This window comes from Arthrobotrys flagrans (genome assembly GCF_004000055.1).
Source record: "Arthrobotrys flagrans strain CBS H-5679 chromosome Unknown unitig_9, whole genome shotgun sequence".
Classification (NCBI taxonomy): domain Eukaryota; kingdom Fungi; phylum Ascomycota; class Orbiliomycetes; order Orbiliales; family Orbiliaceae; genus Arthrobotrys; species Arthrobotrys flagrans.
Genome location: NW_027137551.1, coordinates 3,509,655 through 3,530,048, shown reverse-complemented (window position 1 = coordinate 3,530,048; position 20,394 = coordinate 3,509,655). Strand labels below are relative to the sequence as shown.

The 20,394-nt window shown below is 46.1% G+C and overlaps 6 protein-coding genes across 9 annotated transcripts; 2 read left to right on the top strand and 4 right to left on the bottom strand.

The window, feature by feature from the left end:
• Window positions 1-2,275: 2,275 nt before the first annotated feature.
• On the bottom strand, window positions 2,276-3,541 carry DFL_006391 (uncharacterized protein; the record flags this gene model as incomplete). Of its 3 annotated transcripts, XM_067635808.1 has the most annotated exons (2): window positions 2,655-2,688; window positions 2,772-3,541. In XM_067635808.1, 2 exons carry the CDS (start codon window positions 3,539-3,541, stop codon window positions 2,655-2,657), a joined length of 804 nt encoding a protein of 267 aa, XP_067490201.1. The 3 variants fall into 3 exon arrangements, with proteins under 3 accessions (XP_067490200.1, XP_067490199.1, XP_067490201.1); XM_067635807.1 differs by having other exon boundaries at window positions 2,276-3,541; XM_067635806.1 differs by having other exon boundaries at window positions 2,276-3,193.
• A 1,506-nt stretch (window positions 3,542-5,047) lies between these two features.
• DFL_006390 (uncharacterized protein) lies at window positions 5,048-6,829 on the bottom strand (the record flags this gene model as incomplete). Its single annotated transcript, XM_067635805.1, has 2 exons — window positions 5,048-6,462; window positions 6,721-6,829. 2 exons carry the CDS (start codon window positions 6,827-6,829, stop codon window positions 5,048-5,050), a joined length of 1,524 nt encoding a protein of 507 aa, XP_067490198.1.
• A 1,046-nt stretch (window positions 6,830-7,875) lies between these two features.
• Window positions 7,876-8,712, bottom strand: DFL_006389 (uncharacterized protein; the record flags this gene model as incomplete). The annotated part of the gene is made up of 5 exons (XM_067635803.1): window positions 7,876-7,907; window positions 7,966-8,117; window positions 8,210-8,227; window positions 8,436-8,494; window positions 8,686-8,712. The coding sequence occupies 5 exons, from the start codon at window positions 8,710-8,712 to the stop codon at window positions 7,876-7,878; spliced, it is 288 nt and encodes a 95-aa protein (XP_067490197.1).
• Window positions 8,713-10,657: 1,945 nt separating this feature from the next.
• DFL_006388 (uncharacterized protein) lies at window positions 10,658-13,650 on the top strand (the record flags this gene model as incomplete). The annotated part of the gene is made up of 3 exons (XM_067635802.1): window positions 10,658-11,199; window positions 11,253-13,542; window positions 13,612-13,650. 3 exons carry the CDS (start codon window positions 10,658-10,660, stop codon window positions 13,648-13,650), a joined length of 2,871 nt encoding a protein of 956 aa, XP_067490196.1.
• Window positions 13,651-14,103: 453 nt separating this feature from the next.
• Window positions 14,104-17,067, bottom strand: DFL_006387 (uncharacterized protein; the record flags this gene model as incomplete). 2 transcript variants are annotated; one of them, XM_067635801.1, is made up of 9 exons in its annotated part: window positions 14,104-14,116; window positions 14,205-14,226; window positions 14,358-14,398; window positions 14,465-15,713; window positions 15,774-16,021; window positions 16,086-16,650; window positions 16,719-16,785; window positions 16,845-16,863; window positions 16,940-17,067. In XM_067635801.1, the coding sequence occupies 9 exons, from the start codon at window positions 17,065-17,067 to the stop codon at window positions 14,104-14,106; spliced, it is 2,352 nt and encodes a 783-aa protein (XP_067490195.1). The 2 variants fall into 2 exon arrangements, with proteins under 2 accessions (XP_067490195.1, XP_067490194.1); XM_067635800.1 differs by having other exon boundaries at window positions 14,104-14,126; window positions 14,386-14,398.
• A 1,995-nt stretch (window positions 17,068-19,062) lies between these two features.
• On the top strand, window positions 19,063-19,460 carry DFL_006386 (uncharacterized protein; the record flags this gene model as incomplete). The annotated part of the gene is made up of 3 exons (XM_067635799.1): window positions 19,063-19,110; window positions 19,180-19,239; window positions 19,314-19,460. 3 exons carry the CDS (start codon window positions 19,063-19,065, stop codon window positions 19,458-19,460), a joined length of 255 nt encoding a protein of 84 aa, XP_067490193.1.
• Window positions 19,461-20,394: the final 934 nt, after the last annotated feature.

Below are 20,394 nucleotides of genomic sequence, written 5' to 3'. Positions count from 1 at the left end.
TCAGGAAGAAGAGAGCCAGCTGTTTAAACCGTACCCCGTACGAAGGTTCTCGAGCTTGAGCAAGCAAACCGTACATGGTGTGTCAGTTTCACTGTCGATAGGCCATTACCTGTCCCATGACATAACCATGCAGAATAGGCTCCTTTGGTTTTTTTGTCTATGAAACGGCAATATAATAGGCTAACTATTATTTTCCGTTACTCCTAACATTTCGAAAGTATATGCGCAATGTCATCATCATGTCATATATTTGGCACTAGTATGCTTCCAACCGCTGCTAAGTATACCCTTGCTCGGCCACATAACCCTACCTCGCAACCCGCACCCTCCTCAAGATCATCTATTTCCCGGTTTTTCTCGGTGACGAAGTCTTATTAATTGTCACGATAGCATCGTAGCATCAACATATAGTGGATACATCGTGGTGTTTTCCCTTGATTTATTTTTAAAAATATATTTCTCATTGCCTCAAGTGATTTTCATTGATGAGATCCACTTCCACCCGACATAGGGTAGTGTTTCTCATGTCAGAGTTTCAATAACTGAGAAGTGGTAGCGAGAAGACAGCCCATAATCAGGAGTTTCATGTCCCCGCTATCGTCACAGTGAGATAAGGGTATGATGCCCAAAACGATGGCCAACCTGGCAGTTTGGAGGGAGAGGACGGGAATAGCGTGGGAAACGTGTTCACTGCAATGGCGTTTTCGTCTGAAGACCACACCGTAATGATCATCCACCCGCCTAGTGGATGCTTTTGGCGATACCATTACTCCATAGCTGATTCCGTCGACGTATAGTATCATTGTGACTTCACTTGCATACTATAAGCTTTCCGTCGAATAAAATACGGGTTCGAACATGCATCGAGGTCCCGTCCCGGGCACCCCGAATATGAACCGGTGCAGGGTTACTGGGCCACGGGATTCGTGTGGATTTGTATCCGCACCCTGCAATGCCCTTGTAATTGATCATGAGCTTTCAAGACCGCGAGGTTTATTATTGTCGGAGCTCCAACGAAGCATCATAATCAGTTGAAATCTTCTCAGAAGTCAGTAGCTCATGCCCGCAAACCTTGGATTGAAGTTCGCGAACGTATATATCGCAATCACGAGTGTGGGGGTTCCTCTGCCATCCGACAAGGGGTCCTTCTTAAAACGTTCGCAACGCAAAGAGACGTCGAAAATGCGATATCACATTGCCTAACCAGCCACTTTGAAAGAACGTAAACCCCTCATGGCGGTCTTATTCCTCCACCCAAACAATATTACTATTAATACATACATTGCCGTCAAAGCCGCGCCCGTCTTTCCTTCCGTCGGCAATTTCTGAAAAAAGCATAAGACTTTCAGCTCCAGTTTGTCGGTATCGCCCATGATTTCTCCACATTTTCAAATCGATGGGAAAAACGCAGGAAAGGCTGGGGGCTGGATGTCTCGCCATCCTCGCTTCACATACAGCTACATAATATATATGCGTCTGACAGGAAATACAAGGTGATAAATGCATCTCATCCCATAAAGATATACAGGCTACCCCATATTAGTTATTTAGCCGTAATCCCAAGCCTTGAAGGCTAGTTAGTGTCGCATGTTTCTTGCGTCTTGCATAAATCACTCAAAGATGGGGAGAAAGGGCAGAAGCTTTACAAATCCCGTCGACATTAAATCGCCCAAGTGTGGAGTATATCTGCTTGTTACATCCGTCATCCTTAGGTGCAGGCTATGCTATCCGTCGACGCCCGGTGTGCCCTCGCGTTTGGATTGCTATTTTTGAAGTTTTCCCAGAGCCTCGAATCGAGTAGCCATCTTAAGTAGCTAAACGCATGTCATGTCATCGAGTTGAATGTTTTGATATATACCGCAATATGCAACATCATGTCAATTTACATAACATGGCTCGGGTCTTAGTATCTTAGCACCATCTCGGGTAGCTTGCCTACCTAGCTTCTGCATGATCAAGCGCCTCTAGAGTAAGATCATTGACAGCTGTAGCTATTTAAACCCCAGACTTGGCTGCCACACCCCTCAAACAAGATCTCCTCGGTAATCTTTAGTGGCTTAGGTGCTAGTAAAAGCTTAAAACCTTATTTCGAGGTTCGTGAAACCATAGGAATCTACGATAAAACGTTGGTTGGTTAATTGGTGTGTGTATTAATAATCCTTGTTATTCATTTGCGGAGGATCTTAATTACAAAGTCTCGTATCACAATCATCTGATTCTTCGATGTGAAGTGGGGACCTCATCTTGGCTACCAGACTCTCTGTCTCGATATATATTACAAAACTAAAAGAACTCCAGAGATACCAATTGCAAAAACAACTGCGCTAATGGATCTGGAGGACTCAAAACCAGTGCCTGGACTAGTCCAGTTCAGCCAGTCCTCGATCTCCTTCTTCGACTCTCCCTGCGAACTACTCCTCGTCGGTAGCTCCTGATAATCTGGGCAGGAGAAGCTGCCCCTAATGGTTCCATTGGTATTAAAACCTTGAAGGTCCGCACAATTGAACCCAGCTTCGTCATTCCCCAGAGAAAAGATACCACCGACTCTATCCAACTCCGGAAATCTTACACTCTCAAAAGTACCCTCAAGCCCAACATTACCAGTAACCCTCTTCAGCATTGGGAAAGAAATATCATGAAGTTCAGAGTTATTCCTAATCACCAAATCCAACTGTACAGCCTCCAAAGCTGGGAAGGAGAAACTCTTCAAACTCCCCGAATTTTGAATAAGCAATCCTCTGTTATTCGTGATGCTGATGGAAGGGTCGTACCAAAGCCCAACGTTTTGTAACTTTGGCGCCTCTAGGCTTTCCACCGTACTATCGTTCACCACGAAATGACCAATAACTCTTCCCAACTCTGGGATTTCTAGGCTAGATATCCTCTGAAACTCGAAGTAGAAAACTTCCTCTAACGCAGGAAGAGAAACCTCAACACCCGGTTTATTCCTCCTCAAAGCAATATTGTACGAAGCATTCGCCAACGCTGTGAGTTCAAATTTTTCCAACTCCTTGTTGTCAAAAATCTCCACAAATGCAGCATATAGAAGCTTGTCGTTCTTAATTTCTTTGAGCGAGGTATTCGTAACCTCATAATTATTCTCAATGGTCTCCAGCGCCGACAGAAAATTCGCAGATGTCAGCGCAGGTAGATGGTTCAACCGCACCCTGTTGATAGTTGTAAGAACTGGCATGTTGATAGTGGTAAGGTTGACCCATCGTGAGATGTAAACGTCGGCTGCGACGGTAGTAAGCTTTGGAGCGGAGAGTCTGGTGACGCGAATGTCTTCATCAAAATTAATGGAAAGGAAGCTGCCATCAACTGATTCAAGATTTGGAAACTCAATTATGGCGGGGTAGTCACTAGCGTATTGGATTACGATGTTGCCGGCGACTGTGGTACATTCTTGCGCCGTGATGAGAACTCGGCGCGAGTCAATGAGGAGAGTAGAGTTATCGCAGATAGAAGGAGTAGATTGTGATTGCGCTGGACGGAAGCTGCTTAGGCCAACAGCCGTTAGGAATAAAATATTCGAAAGCATATTGATACTGTAGATATATATGAAACAAGTTATCAATATATCTTAGCTGTGCAGGCCAGGCGCAATAACTGGAGAATGGGATTTTGAAATTCCCAATCCATCGCGCGACATTACTATCCTTTTTATACCTCTTGAACATCTCAAATTTCGCGCGAATGGAAAGCCTGCATTTGCATAAATTTAGATTTCGGACGGGGCTACCAGCTACCGAGCCTCGGTTTTCCTTGACTCGCATCCGGCCGAACCATAACAGTTGTTTCGCGATATTCTCACCCGAAGTCTTGGCTAGACGACCACATTCTCAAATACTCGATGGTCGTTGGTGGTCGAATTCTGGGTTTTTGTCCATTAGCAAACTTTTGCTAAGACCCACCGCTTGGCAGTTGGTGCTTGAGTTGGATTCAGGCCATGTTGAGCTTCTAGCCTTGGGGTAGTGCAAATAATGGCCAATAGTGGATCGAAGGTCAGATTCATTCGATGCCGAAGCTACTAGACTTCATCGTGGAGGTCAATTAGATAACACTGCGGCGGATGCTAGAAATCGCTGAAGGTTGTTCTATATTCAGCGCGATACGTTAGCTATAAACTAATCCCATACCAGAATGTATTGATATAGACCTGAAGAAGAAACGATCCTGGGATGTTTACTATGCAAGGCGAAGTTCGGAAGCTTATGTTATTCACTAAATTAAGGCTATTGGGTCTACGTCCGATATATGAACTTATATAACGGATAGAATATCAGAATACGAATTCAAACTTCTCGGATCTGGTGTCCTGTGACTCGGCATCTCGATATCTAAGACCGTGCTGGTATTAATCTTAGCTTTCGAACTATCATGGGTATCAAATTGGATGTTGAACTAAAGATGTGGGTGGCCAGAATCGATAAAGCCGAATGTACAAATACAAAATTCATTAACGTCAAAAGATTTTGATCGGAAAGCCAAAATATACGAGCGAATATTAGACTAGTCCTGGAAACATTCGCATACGTGAGAAACCTGTCCCTATCAACCAACTGACGAGATATAAAAAGAAGGGGCGTAAATGGCTATACGACTAACTCGACGGACAACTAAACACTTTCAAAAAGAATTGCTATGAAGACATAAAAAGGCCGTGAGTTGGCGATATAGATAAAGTTCGAAGACTGAGTCGTTATAAAATGATAGAATGAAGAAGATTATTACGAAAGAGATTACTACTCCTTGAAGACCATAACGGTCGGTGTCAAAGAAAAACATTTTGACTACCCCTAGAGATGATAAATGTACTTTGGTTCACTTCCAACGCCAGAAAATGCATGTAAGTTGCATCCGATTATGCAAAGACTTTTCTGCCTCTCTTTTAAGTTTTCTCTAACCGTTTTCTGCATCCCCTGACTACTCCTCCCCTCTTATTAACCTTTGCGCAAACTGGTTTCCGAAATGGAGCCAGATTGCAATCGTGGTGCTTTTTGTTGTAAATTATATAGTGCACCTGGGGTCTAGGACTATGCCGCCATTACGACCTCCTAGTGCGCACTTTGGGTCGCTTCGACTTTGATGATGACTTTTTCGGGGCTTTGTATTTCATCTCGACTCCGTCGTCATGCTCCTGCTCACCCTCCTGTTCCTGCTCCGTCTCAAAACCTTCGTCCGGTTGAACATTTTCCTCCAGAATGACCTCTGGAGGCGGACTAATCGTTTGTGAGGTAGATGCTTGTGGAGTATTCGTCTGAGTTGGTATCACACCATCGAGGTTTCTTTTCGCTTGCTCGATCATCAGGGATAGTTGAGACTTCGTTCTCTGGAATACTGGCCGTTCGAAAGCTTCTTTTTCGATTATGCCGGGAAGGACCTCAGAGATTGGTACAAATGCACTTTCAACCACAGGAACAGCCGGTCCGGTTTCGCCCTCGTCGTCGGCGGATTTGAGTGGGGCGACGGAATCCACGACGAGGATACTTCTACCTCGTCCTCCACGTTTTGTTTTAGATATTGCCACAGCCGTCATGGAAGCTGTAGCAATCGTTGCATTGGTTTTCAAGGGACCTTTGACAATAGGGTTTCCTGCAATGGCTGATAGTCGGTCCTTTTTCCGCTGTTCGAGATACTTTGCCCTAAAGTCGGGCTCTACCAACCAGTCCTCCGTACTCTTTGCCGAACCTGCCTCGCTCAATTTCCTAGAACTTGTTCCAGATCGCACACTTGTCGAACTGTGGTCAGTGTCCTTCCCGCTCTGTGAAGCTGCGTCCTGGAGATTCGTTATTTCTGTTGTAACCGTAACTGGCGTCGATCTTCCGCTGGATGCTGTAGCATTAGAAGAATTCGATGTAGTTCGACTGGGAGCCGAAGGGCGAAGTCCTCGTTTCCTATCCTGTTTGCCTTTACCTAAAATTCCCTTGTTCTTTAGACCGCGAGCTGTCGAGCCGTTTTTTGGCCTAGTCGATACGATTTCACGACCGATTTGAACTTGGGTATCATTTGTTGTTAACGGATATGACTGATGACCTCTAGTCAGTGCCGGTCGGACTGGTACCTCGGGAAGCACCGCGGGCGAAGGTGGCGGAACTTTCGGTGGCATTGCTGGCGATGGCGGAGTGTTCGGGTACGCTTGTAATAACGAGGCACTGAGAGCTGTCTGGGATGGCTGATATAGGATATTGTTGGAAGGCGAGAATTTCGAATAAGGACTAGGTGGCGGGGTAGGCGGGACAGATATATCAATCGGGACCTGTTTAATGATGGATTTCGATGGTGGTGGGATCTTATAAGCATTGTTCGCAATTGCTTCTTCACCTTGGTCTATCATCAAAAATATCTTTGCAACAGTATTTCCAGATATGTTTTCCCGAATCCGGGTTGAGCCCCATATTCTCCAGAAGAGGTTTTCCAGTCGTCGGCCAGTTGCGATTATGTTTTTATTTGTCGTATACACTATTATCCATCCCGGTTCGTATCAGTATCACACTTGTCATTGCAACTTTGAAAGGGTTGCAACAGAGCAGATTAAGAAGCAAGGTTCCAGCATCTTCAATCCCCGGGGTCCAGTCCAGTAAGTGTCGGCTCGGGAGAGTCGTAATCGTCTAGGCCCATCGAAGAAGTGTCGATTTTGGAAAGAAAGATGTGGTCCCAATACCCTGTAGTTGTGCTTGCTTTGTATGTTTTGTGGGCAGGACAGCTGCTAAGACTTACCCTTCCATAGTCGTGTGAGTTCCTCGGCCTGCACTTTATCAATCTTTCGTATATCATCCGTCAACGAGCGTCGGTTGTCGACTATCTGGGGCAGCCCATGATTCATCATGGTATATGCTGGTAGTCAAGCTGCGGCTGCTTAGCTAAGAAGCAGACGAAGCTTGGCTAGAAGTAGAGCTACCAGAGACTTAGGAGCTAAAAGGGAGAGAAACAAAAGTATTCGTCCCACGCAAGTACGGTAGCCCCGAGAAGGTTACAAGGTCCGCGGGCGGGCAATATAAAAAGAACAATAGAAAGGCCGGGTCGACTTTGATAGTTGGAAGAAATACAAAGAGTTCGCCAAGGCTGAAAAACAAGATTACAGCAAACGAAGCAAGGAATGAACGAAAGAAACGAAAAAGAGATCGTCAGGAAAGTTGGTCCGATGATAGAGGGGTTCGAGCGGCCCGACAGGATGGAACAAAGCCGGGGAAAAATGGAGGCGACGAAGGGGCTGCAGATTATATGCGAGTCGAAACTTTGGGGAAGGGACCACGTGGACCCTCAGCTAATGTCGCGATATGTTAAATCCCCATTTGAGTAAGGCTTTGTCGGAAGGTTGTCAGATGATGGATAATTCAGAGGGTAGTGTGTACTGGATCGTCCGCTAAGATGGTCCTCGTGAATATCAGCCGGTTCCCCGCAATACGCGGCTTTTGGGTTTGAAGACCCTTGGAGAAGTGGTCTGTGTGTTTTATATAATTAGGAAGCGGAGCCCATGCTGCGGTGAGCTATTATAAATTATTACGAACTCCAAGCTTTCGTTTTTTCCTCTGCAGAAAGAAGACTGACAGCTCCCAGAGAGAAGGTTCGAGCTCTGGCAAATCAGCTTTATAAATTTGGCTTTGCTGATGCGAGATGTGTTGTCCCTGTCGACAATTGTCGTCCTCCCCAACTGCTTTTATGCAGGGTTCAACTTTAGGAACTGGGCTTTGCGCGGTAGGGCATTTGCAAATGTATTCTGGACCTTCGGATCTTGCGGGGAAAGAAAGCAGGACGATGAAGGGGATGAGTCGATCTGTCCCTCTTCTAGCCTCTGCAAGGAAAAGAGCAAACGATGGGCTGGGCCTTCTGCAAATTATATTGGCCTGGAAGGCGAGAATTTGAACTAGCAGGTCAGGCAGTGGTCGGAGGGTTGTAGGATGCGCCTATCAAAGTTAAGAGCTGGGATGCAGAGAGGCAAAACCGACGAGGATAGTGGCTGACAGGGACAAAGCAAAAGATCAGTCGCCTGTATTACGAGGAAACATGCCACTTTGCTGCGGGTACAATAGAAGCCGGGTCTCCTCAGCCCGATGGTGAGATATGCTGCTGAGGTTGTGTCAGGACGGCGTGCTTGGTGTCCTGATGCAATGATTCTTTTGATATCGGTTAGAATGGTGATCTTCCCTAGGGTCGACTAGCTTTGGCTGTAGCTATGCCCTTGTACAGATCGTCTGCGGGAGGGTACCTATTGGTGGCTACAGCCCTTTTTTTTACAACGTCGAAGAAAAGGTCTGTAGACTTGCTTTGGTTGGTGGTGCACCGGAGACGAAAAAAGTATGTCAGTGGCGAGGGAAAGTTTCAAGTTCTCCTCGAGACTTCTTTTGCATGTGCTTGCTTGCTTGTTCCCCGCGTTCTTCAAGGGAGAAAACTTCCCACGCTTCAAGAGGAAAAATTTTTCTTTCTTCTTTCACCTCTTGAGGACGGAATCGTACGAGCCAGTCCTAAGTGGAGGGTATGGATATATTTTGTTCTGGCAATGTCCCGTTAATAATTATCGCTCCTAAAAGCTCTTTTAGCGTCATGGCTAGATGGGTATTCTCGTGAGAAGGGTTCCTCCCACGGATGTATTACACAACAACAACTGCTAAGCAAAAGAGACTCTTGCTTTGCTCCCCGAAAAGAAAAAAAAAAGGATTCAAAGGGGAGCGCAGTTGGAAATACCTGGTAAAAGGCCTGCTCGAGAACCATAAAATTTTCGGTGACCCCCGTGTTTAGGAAAACCGAAAAAAAAAAAAAAAAAAAAAAAAAGCTTTCTAAATCTCAGATGAGCATCTGATATGTCTTGCCTGCCCGTTTTTCGCTACTCCGCTTATTCTCCCAAGAATAGCTTGTGCCTGGAGGCAGCTGAAAATCTCGCTGGTGACTTGCTCTTATAAGAGTCAAAAGTGGCGACTGTCCAACTGGAGATCCCGTCCCCTGCTGACTGGAAGACGGTGGCCCTCTTTTGTGGACTCTGGCTTTGGTTTAGCTGGAACGCCTGCACAAAAGGGGCGCTCGCAAATGGCGACCTCTAGTAACTGTTGTGAAATATTGGGAAGCAAACACGTTCAGTCTGCCGTCTTAATAAGCGGTTAAAGATTACTCCGTACTAGTATATTCGGACAGGTGAGGACATCTGCAAGCCTTGATAAACCTATAAACGGCTTGGACGCGGAACCTGTCAACGAACTGCTTCCCATGAACTACGCTGCATACCGTAGATTATGTGCAGCGGAGAAAAGCAATTAATAATCTATTCTCGAAACATGATTTGGCCAGTGAAACGAGAGGAGAGAGGAAGGGGAATTGGAAAGGCAAGAAAGCTTGAACCTTTGATCAAGTCGTTTTCAGCGCAGAAAAGCACACCCTCATGTTGGACGAACGGAGCTTGGCAGTATGTAGCCATGTCGACCGGATCCCGTGGCCATGCAAGGACTATGCACGGCAGCTCTCGAACCTTTAAAAACCCCATACAGCCGTCCGACTAGCAGGGAAAGAAAATCCCCAGATCCTGGATTGCAAGGTCAAGGAAGAATAGCCCTACCTATGCAGCGAAACAGCAAAACTGAGATCTGGATAATGAGAGTCTAGATGCTATGAAAGCGTCTGGCCTAGGCTTCGAAAACGGCGACTGTAACGGTGACAGGAAATGCAATTTCTTTCTTCTTAGATCTCTTAACTTTGAACTCTGGAATGCTCCGAACCATATACTTGTAAACGAAGGTCGATTGCATCTATACATGGCCCTTGATAACTTACGGAAGTTCGATGTGCGAAGTGTGGGGTTTTCTCAATACCACACATTGCATCTTCGCTGGCGGAAATGTGCATCTCATTTCGACATTGTGACGGTAGCTTTAAACCTTGAGGTTCCCGTCCACGGACACACTGCTAAACGCGGCACCATGTGCCACTGCATTCCCTGTCCGATCCCGAAGCCATCGCCGCCTCGAATCTGGAGCTCGTTCTTTCAAGGCCATGGAATTGACCACACAGAAGCCTCGACGGTATCCTTTTTATGCGGGGAAAGAAGAAATCCGAAGGTCACAAGACCTATCAAGATTTTAGTGACGGGCACAGGGATGTTGGTGTTCCGTCGCCCTATTCCACTAGGATTGATCAAGCTTGGTGACGGATCAAGTGGATCTCTGTGCATGTTTTTGATACCAACGAGGCTATGGCTATTTGAATGTTGGAGCCTTCGTAAATATCTCAGTGTACTAGCACATCATTAGTACAATGCCTAGACTTCATCGAGGAGAGATGCAGGCATCATAGATATGCACGCAATAGCTTCAACATTTTATTTGTTCAATGGACCCGAGGTATCTGACTTACCAATGGCCGGTTCTAGCCGAATGATCTTGATAGACGACGACGATGCGATAATGCCTGAAGTTGCAGTTGATATCATATTTCCATGAATGAGAAGTGGGGCTTCTGATGGGAGCACCGCCACATTTATCTGTGGGATGTGTTGAAGTGGCTGGTGCTTAGCGACAGCACAACTTCCGACGTTAATGTTAATGGTGTCTTGAGTAGGGAGCAGTGCAGCACACGAACACACCTCACTCCAACAACCATCTAACCCCCTCCATTCCGCCTTTCTGCACGGTATTGCCGTTAATAAGTTCGTCGAAACCGTTGCTCTACCATGTGGCTGCGGCACGATCCGCTCCACTACCTCCTGCTCGCGGGGTCCCTGCTGAGCTCGTCGTGTCAAGCGGTATTCAGCGACGAGGCCTTCCATACAGATTTCCAGGTCCAGCTCTTTGGTACAGCATTAGACCCATCAAGTACCTTCTTCCATCAGGCTGCAGCTGGTAAAAGCGGTTCTTTATTATATACGCTATCGAATCGATTGGTAATCGGCGCAATCAATCCTAAAGATGGTGCCCAAGTCTGGAGACAACGCCTTGGGGAAGGAACCGTGTCTGAGTCCGAAGAATTAAGTAAATCGGCGTGGCTGAGAAAATCGAAGGATGGAAGGATAGTGTCAGTTTTTGATAAGGCGATAGCACTTTGGGATGCAGCAACTGGACGAGCTGTTTGGGAATACTCTGCAAGTGTTACAGTTGCGGATATAATTACACTTGAGGCGGAGAATCTTCTTGTGGTAGCCTTAAAGGGAGGCGAAGTCAAGGCTATCAAGTTGGAGTCCGGAGAGATTGCTTGGGAGACTCTTGTCGGAGAAGGGTGGGTAGAAACTCGAGGAGAATCCATACAATGTCAAGCTAATGTCCTGCTAGTCGCGATGTGGCCTCGAATTTCAACCTCATTGGCGACCGATTGTTCCTCACGTTGAGCGAACCTGCATCCACAGCACTAAAGACTGTGGTTATATCGCCGGCGACTGGTGCCCAACTCGAGACCTTCGTCGATGGTGTCTTTGGTCCATCTGACGCCCACGTCTTGACCCCTCAGATACTGCCGCTTACGGCCTTCAGAGACTCGGATCATCTAAAGTTAAATACTCTAGGGACAAAGCACACCAAATCACTTGCAGTCGACAGTACTGTTCACGGTTATAGACTACACGCTGTTACCAAGGACACACTCTTCGTTGAGTTCTGGGCAAAATCACCGGATTCGGCTACTTCTTGGGCAGACTTCTATACTATCAAGGATGGAGTTGTCACAAAGAAGATTAGTCTTCCCTACGAAAACGCTATCAGTGTGTTTTCTTTGTCGGACAGCGGCTCTGGAATCTTTGCTGCTCGGGTTAACCGCGCTGAAATCCGTATTTACGATACCGAGTCTGATACTCAAGTGAAGGCGTTTGAACTACCTAAGATGTTACCAACTGAGCCGCTCCATGTCGTGGCCGAGGTCGTCAAACGAAAGGACGGTGCGATTGCCGTCCGAGCCGCTATCACTCTTGCAGATGGAAACATGGTTCTGGCCCGAAACGATCAAATCGTCTGGACCCGACAGGAGGCACTTGCTTCTGCTGTTGCTGCTGAATTTGTGGACGTTCACGAAGTTGAGGACACCCTTGAGAAGACACTACACGCCGAAGAAGCGAACAATCTTGTTGCAGCTTATATAAAGCGTGTCACACGACATATCGAGGAACTCAAGTACCTTCCTGGGTGGATTGCTGGGTTCAAAGAGAGCATCTTGGGAATATTCGGACCCGCCGCCCCAACTGATGCCGCTGTTACCAAAGATCCCTTTGGTTACCGAAAGTTTGTGGTTTTTGTCACTCGTTTCGGGTGGGTTACAGCTGTTGATACTGCCAACCGGGGTGAAGTTGTCTGGACCATCAACTTGGGTAAAACTAAGATCTTGGAAAAAGATATCAAAGGCATATTCCACTTTGGCAAGGGTATTGTTTTGGTTGTCCTTTCCTCTGGTGACATTTATAAAATCGATGCCATCACCGGAAAGGGTCTCAAAAAGGCAGTTGTCCAAATCCTTCCTTCCGCCAGTGTAATGACTGTCGAGTCCCCGACAACCGACGACCGATGGATTATCGCTGTTCCTGTTAAAGAAGGCGTAAAAGGCTGGTTCTGGCCCGACGAAAAGGAAGAAGAGCTCACCAAGGCTCTCTCGAAGGCCACACTTTCCCGGAAATGTGAGGCTTCCAGCGGTATTTGCGGATACACCGCCAAACCCACCGTTGGCGGTCGTCTCATCCTCAACCCAACTTGGTCCTTCCGCCTCCCCCCAAATCAAAAGATGGTTTCCATCAACACCCGTCCTGCTCATGATCCAATCGCCTCGATTGGAAAAGTCCTCGGCGACCGCTCTGTGATGTACAAATACGTCAACCCGCATTTGGCGCTCTTAATCGCCTCAGCCCCATCTACATCCTCAATCTATCTGTACCTCCTCGACACCGTATCAGGCGCAGTTCTACATACCTCGGTCCAGAGCGACGCAGACACAACCCGTCCAATTGTCGCCACCATCGCCGAAAACTGGTATGTATACTCTTACTACTCCAACTCCGCCGCACGGGGTACCCAACTCGTCGTCACCGACTTCTACGCCTCAGCGACAAAAAACGATCCAGGCCGTCTTTTACAACATAATATTTCATCATACGACCAGCCACGTTCTACATCGCCATATGGAATCTCACATGCCTTCATTTTCACACACCCAATCACTTCTCTCGCAACAACTGTCACCAGACAAGGAATAACCACCCGCGCCGTCCTCCTTTCAGTTCCAAAACTCGGTTCTTTACTCGCAATCAACAAGCGAACCCTCGAACCCCGCCGCCCGGTTGGACGAGAACCAACAGCGGAAGAAAAAGAAGAAGGATTGTTCAAATACGATCCTTACTTGGGCGTTGACCACGGTCGTGCTTCACTGTCACATATCAGAGATCTCGTTGGTATTGAGAAAATTATTACTACCCCTAGTTTATTGGAGAGTACTAGCATTGTTGTCGGATGGGGGATTGATGTTTTTGGAACACGAACGAATCCTAGCGAGGCGTTTGATGTGCTTGGAAGGGGCTTTAACAAGTTGGCGTTGATCGGTAGTGTGCTTGCTGTTGGTGTTGGAACACTGTTTTTGAGGCCTATGGTAAGTTTTTCCCTAATTATGATGTATTTAGTGGATACGAGGGCTGACAAGATGCAATTGCTTATATAGGTCCGAAAGAAGCAGATCGGACAGAGGTGGGCACAGTAAATTCCCAAGAGTTAGGGTAAAGTAGACGATGAGGGAGTATAGTAGACGATTGCTCTTTCACAGCGAGATATGATTCGGCTTGTGTATAATCGTAATGGATATTGTTTTAGTATTCTTCGTTCCAGAGTAGCGTAATAGGTATCTAGGGTGATAGTGACATAGAGAGAGCATCAAGTACTGGTTCATTAAGTATAAGAATCGTAAACCAATCCTGGCTCCCACTGGCTCCCACTAAATTCTACTCGTTTCCACTGGCGGTACCTCAGCAACCGTGATTTAAAATCCTCGTTCAGGCACTACCTATTGTCCTAGTCTCGAAGCCAGCTATCGGCCTGGAACATCACTTGCTTGGTTATAAGCTTATCTGTCGACCTGAGCTAGTTACCAGATATATGGAGCTTAAAAAGTCTGAAAACACCCGAACATTTGAACAGTTTATATATCCTCCCGTTTCTACATAGCAGCCCTGAAAGCCTCTTAGCCTAGAATTAGCATGTCAACTTGCAGGCTTGGTGCGTATCGAGCATTTGTGATGCATGATTTCAACATCTTACCTAGCGATTCCTCCGATGTGGGCTAGTTTCATCATACGGGGTCATCCGAGTATAGAGGTTCCTTTATACCCCACACTACACACCTAGTCACATGCCCGGCTGCGCACCTCAAAAATATTCAAATGCAAGAAGCCCACGTCGAATAGCCCCTACTCCTGCCGATAGTATAATCTAAACTGACCACCCCGTGGAGTCTAGGTACGAGACCAATCTAAACCCACTAAATTCCCACTCCAACAAATAATTCCCACTCCAATCACCCCCTTCCAAACGCCAACTTCCTCTGTCCTTTCTCCAAAACCGGCGCATTCTCCCCTTGAACATGCACAATCGCATGTTTCGGCGGCCTACCCCTACCCCTCTTAACCGGCACCACCGTCTGCGAACTCGCTTGATCCTGTTTTTCATCTTTCTTTCCATTTTTACCGGAACTAGATGTAGATGCCGCAGCAGACGCGTTATTCGAACTCTCTGGTCTAACAGTCCTGTCTTCCGCCATCAAATCTTTTGCGAAATGCCAGTCTGAGTGTTCGTCTAATTTGTCTAGTGGGATAAGTTTATTATTACATCTTGAGCAGGGGAATGCTGTTTCTTCGTCCTGTTGTTGTGATTTTGTGGATGGTTTGGGGTCTGTTGTGGTTGTGATTGGTGTATTTTCCTTTGAAAAGAATCGGGTACGACCTGAAGAGCTGGTGCGGATTGTAGATGGCGGAGGGATGTTTCTGTCTAGATTTTTATAATGGATGGTGGCATTAGGATCGCTGGAGTGATGATTGTCCAGTGGGGAGTCTTTTAATAGGTCGCCGTATAGATCATCCTCTGCATCGAATTCGAATCCCATTTCTTCTTTTTCGTTTTCGTCGGAATGGAAGAACCCGTCGTCCATTTCTCCTTCTCCTTCTCCTTCTTTATTCTCGAATCCCATGTCTCTGTCGTATACCTCTTCACTAACCCTCCCTCGGCTAAAGAAAGTATCAATCCCAAGTTTTCTCTTCTTCGCAGTCTCCACTCTCCCCCCCTCAATCGCCAGCGACCTCCTCTTCATACCCCCTTCTTTCAAAGCTTTAGCTTCTCCCCCTTTTACCAGCCACCCGCCAATACCCCTATTCGACCCCCTCCCAATATCATCAAACCCACCCACACTTAATGACAAATTCCCACAAGGCCAACACCTCCCTTCCTGCTCAATCTGCTTCAACAAATTCTTCGCAATGGGTAATAACAACTCTTCATCGAAGACCTTCCCAACCGGAATCCCCGCTTGTCGTGATTTTGTAACCTTCCCGGCTCTATGATGTAATGTCATAGTTCTAGGTCTTCGTAATGACACCGGTTGGCTTCCTAGAACTTCATTATCATCGTGTGGTGGTGAATACTCAACCTGTTCGTCCGCTTCTTCGTTAACCCTGCTTGCAATATCTGCACAAAATACTTTCAACCAACTCTCGCCTTGTTGATATCGTGTTATCGCCGGATTAAAACTCTTTGCACTGAGCATACTCTTTATCTCTGTTCTCGTTATTACCTCCGTAGTATCAATCCCTCTGATGGTTTTATAAAGCCAAGTACCTGTATCATCGCCCAATTTCGACTTAAAGGTTTCAAGGGGAACAGAGAGGACTTCGGATACATTCTCAGTACCGAATGCAGTTGCAACTTCGGAACCAAGTTTACCGCCTAGGTTACGGATGCTGGTGAATTTCATGGAAGAGAGGAAGTGGTGTACTGCGCGGTTGCGGACGATGGTTTGCTGGTTGGGCTTTTTGTAGCCGCTGCCGAGTTTGGCGAGCATTTTGTTACGGGCGATGCCTGCTGAGCTGTATGTATTTCCATTGGTACATGTTGTCTTCTTTCAGTCTATAGTGGGGAGGTATGACATACCAAGTATACCCGAGTCTCCTTCTCACTTCACCTCGAATATCTGCTACAATTTCCGCGGCAACTCCCATGATAATATCATCCCAATCCACAGGCTCCTCCTCACCCTCCCCACCATCATCAAGATCAACTAGATGACTATCCCCCCACTCCACGCCAGCCACCTCAGGCATCCTTAAACTCTCAGTCGTATCCCCATACGGCGGCACAATCTCCCCATCTATTACCCCAAGTCCCTCCTCAAACCTCTCAACCAACTTCTTAAACACCAACCCGGACAGATCCAAAAAGCTTTCATCAACACTAGCCTTCTCAACCTTCGGACAACCTTCTCTAAATATTGCCAAAATCTTCTTCGATTCTCGCCTATAATGATCTAATGAAACTTTATCGGTTGATATTGACCCGTTCTTCATATCGTGGTATCCCATTACTGCTGTGTCGTTCTGGACTCGCCAGGTGGCGACGTGGACGGCCATTAGAGTTGGGCATTTGCGTTTTGCGTCGGCGACGTTGCGCATTCTGGTTATTCCGAAGGCGCGGGCTGGGTAGTTGACTGCTATTAAGGCTTTATCAATGTAACAATAATTAGTATTAGAATTCGTATTAACTATATCAGATATACTGAGAGCATACCATCCCACTGCTGGACTGCAAGCGGTTGGTCTTCGGGAACGCCGAGGCGAACCATTTCACATTGTGCCTGGTATTGAAGTATTAAATCCTATATCTTAGGAAGTATATTAGTGTGTTATGACATACATAGAATGCATCTAGGTCTCTAGATATATGTAACCCTTGTATTAGAAAGGAATATAGATTTCAATATAATCTGGGACTGGGAGATGGGTACATACATATGAGCAATTACTCGCAACGGTGAATTGACATTGTACTTGGCCATCTGCAGTAAGTCCTTATACGAGAACTTTGACTTGGGCCGCTGTGCGGCCGTCGGGGAGGGCCAGTCTGCGAAGTCGTCCATATTGTTTTGTATTAGAGAGTATAACTTCCTGGACTACGCATATCGCCAGTACTAGAGTATGGAAGGATAGCAGATGGAAGATGAAAGTTAGAAAGGAATAGTTAGACGCAAGGAAAATACGAGAATAGAAGAAGAGTGAAGGGGGTGTCATGGGGTCGTCAGCATCGTGAATTAAAGGAGCAGGTCCTACATGGCCGTATGCATGATTCTATTAACCCCCGGTCTCAGTATGTGGAGGAGGGGAAGTCAGACAAAGGCGGGAGGACGGGATTGCGCAAATGTTGTGTGCATGCCATCCAGGCGGTTTGACGCGACGGGTCAAACAACTCACAAACAACGTATCGCGGAGCCACGTGATGCCACAGCAAACCAAAATAAAGGGCGTGTCGATTCGGCCTTCCTGTTGCCGGTTGGTTTGGACAAGGCTGCGAGCTGGCTAGTTTCAAGACCCCTTGACCCTGTTCAGGTTCAACTTCCAGCTCCCGCTCCCTTGTCGTTTCCACTCATGTTAAATGGAATATGGGCAGTTCTTCCGGCTTCGAGATTTCGTATTGAGTACTTGTGCCACCAAGAGCAGGATAAACATGTAGGGAATTAGAAATCACGTTGCCTGCACTCCATGCGCCTTATGCATTAGTCTGGCCCCTCTCAATCCACTCCATCCAACGGCGCCCACACCACCCACCTTTTCCAAAGCCCCCAAGGATGTCATGTATTTCAGCAAGCAGTCGTGCATTGCATATTTGCTCGCATCGAACTGTAAAAGAACGTGGAGACGTCGAATCAATACTAGCTGCAGATTTGCCAGCGAATACATACAGCTGTTTGAAACAGCCCACCCCCAACCTCTCTGAAGCTCTTTCTCGAGGCTTTCGGTCCCCCCATATATTAATATTCACGCTTTCAATTACTAAACCTTATTTACTTACTGTCCAGGTGCTCACTTGACTTCGAGTTCCCTTCCATTGTATATCGATCTCTCTTTCCAGGAAAGCTACAAAGTACTCGCATAGTACTAGCATCATCAATATCAAGTGACCTCGTCCTTCACCATCTCACAAATCGCCCCTCCGAAAATAAAAATAAAAAAATAAAAATAAGAATAAAAATAAAAATTCTCCGAAGCTTAAGTCGAGGTTCTTCAACAAGCGCAAGCATTCGATTCCGGCATTTCAATCCGATTTATTACACAGGCGACCGTGTTGTGTATACCACTTAGTACCACACAGACCTCTGCCTCGTCCTACCCGCGGTCGCATCTCAACTCTCGTTTTTCCTCCCATTTGGTTTATAATTAATAGCACACGGCAGATACCTTTTCTGCAGAATCGTTTCCTGCTAGTTTTTATTCCTGCTTTATAGCCTTGTTTCTTGCTTGAGAACCCTCCCACAACAGCTAGTTCCTGTAGAACCATCTGCACCCTCTCTGAGAAATCCAATCCAATCCATTCCTTTTTTCCTTCCCCAATCCGGCTTTCTTTTTCTTACTGGGCAACAAAAAGGGTTCTTTGCAGGTCAGATTTTGTGCGAGAGGATCACAGATCCAATTGCATGTAACAAAGAGACGAGAATAGAGAGGAAGGATAAGAAGAGCTCTCTGAAGAAACGAACAAATTGCCTGACCAGATCAATCCTGCCGACCAAATCGCTATCTTCCCGCTTGTTCGATTCCACCAACATAAACCCGCCTAAACGAACCAATTGACCACTCCAACCACTTCAATTGATTTTTCTCCATCTCCATCTCATCGATACTATCCTCATCTCCTCATCTCTCCCGCTGTTTTCAACCTTCACGGTAGCTCTAAGCTGTTCCGGTGATGCCCAGCTCTTAATCATATCAACGGACCCACAATTACCAAAATAGGGAATATTCAGACCACGCAAACATTATAGCAGCCCCCGGCCACTCACCGACCAACATCACTTCATCACACCAAACAAATCTACCTAGCATCACCACATTCCGCCGGTGATAACTTCACAACCGCTTTCATGAACGGAAGCAGGATATCATGTCTCGACTTTGGATACAGAGAAGATGTTTGTCTCCCATTCTCCGCTTTTTTGTCACCTGATCAGTGTCGTTAACGGATGGTGGCGTGTATACAGGACATTCTCAAGCTGGCATCTTCGATTGCATACCATGATAACACCACATCCACCACCAAGGTATTATTCATTCTTAATACTCTTCTATATTACTGGACGTTCAATCTCTGACGTAGCTTTCGTATTGTTCGTAGCAAACACTCGAAACACTCTTCCTCGCCTCCAACCAGCTCCGTGTCCACGCCGAGGAGTTCATTGAAAGCTTATCCTGTCTACCCAGAGCCTACAGTGCTATTGAACAAGCCATGGTGAAGAGGTCACGGAGGAGGCGGTTCTATTAAACCGTATTACTTACACCACCCCCGGCTCTCAGGTCGATAATGCTTGATTATTGGAATGTGTGGTCGGTGGTTTAACTAAAACCCTGGCTAGCTATTCCTCTTGCAATTGCTACGATACCATGATACGATGCTTATCCCCACTGTACTTTTTTATGAACGAATTTCCTTGGAATATATCATTGGCGGGAGTTATGTCTCTTTTCTTTTACTTTCTTTCCTTCCTTCCTGTTTTTCTATTTTCTATGACTGGGAGTTTTTTTGGCACTTGGATCTTTTGATAACCCCCGAAAAGAACCTTGATATCCCATCTCTTTTATCTTTATCTTTTCTATCAACTCGATATCCACCTCTGGAATAACAACATATAACGACAATTCACGAAAGATTACTTGCAAATGAACACCGAAAGTTAACGACAACAAATGACCACAAACTTTGAAGAATACTTACTCTCAGGAAATTTAACGGCCTTGAGAAACTTGACATGAAACGACTATCCAATTCATACCTAACGACCAATGGTATCTCCACTTATTACGACAAATCTTTTCTCCCATTTCTCTTGATTTCTTCTCCCTTCTCTCCTCTCTTTCTTCGATGCTACAATCATGGCCATATTTAGCGAGCGACTCTATGCCTGCTGCTTTTGATTCGAGGATATTTCTTTTTATTATGGGATTTATAATACTGGTGATGGGTTTTGGTATTATTTATTCTTCTTATGTATTTTTACTACTATTACTAGTACCCTAAGGTTACGATATCAATCTTGAACAAGCTTACTTCATTGCAAGGACAATAATAATACGTGGATTTACCAACTGAAGGATGTACAGATGTGCATTCACTGATCCTGATTGGGAATCCTGCCATTTTAGGTATCCTGCCAGTTTTATAAGTAAAGCAGCATTTATCTCGTAGAAACAGCTGCTGA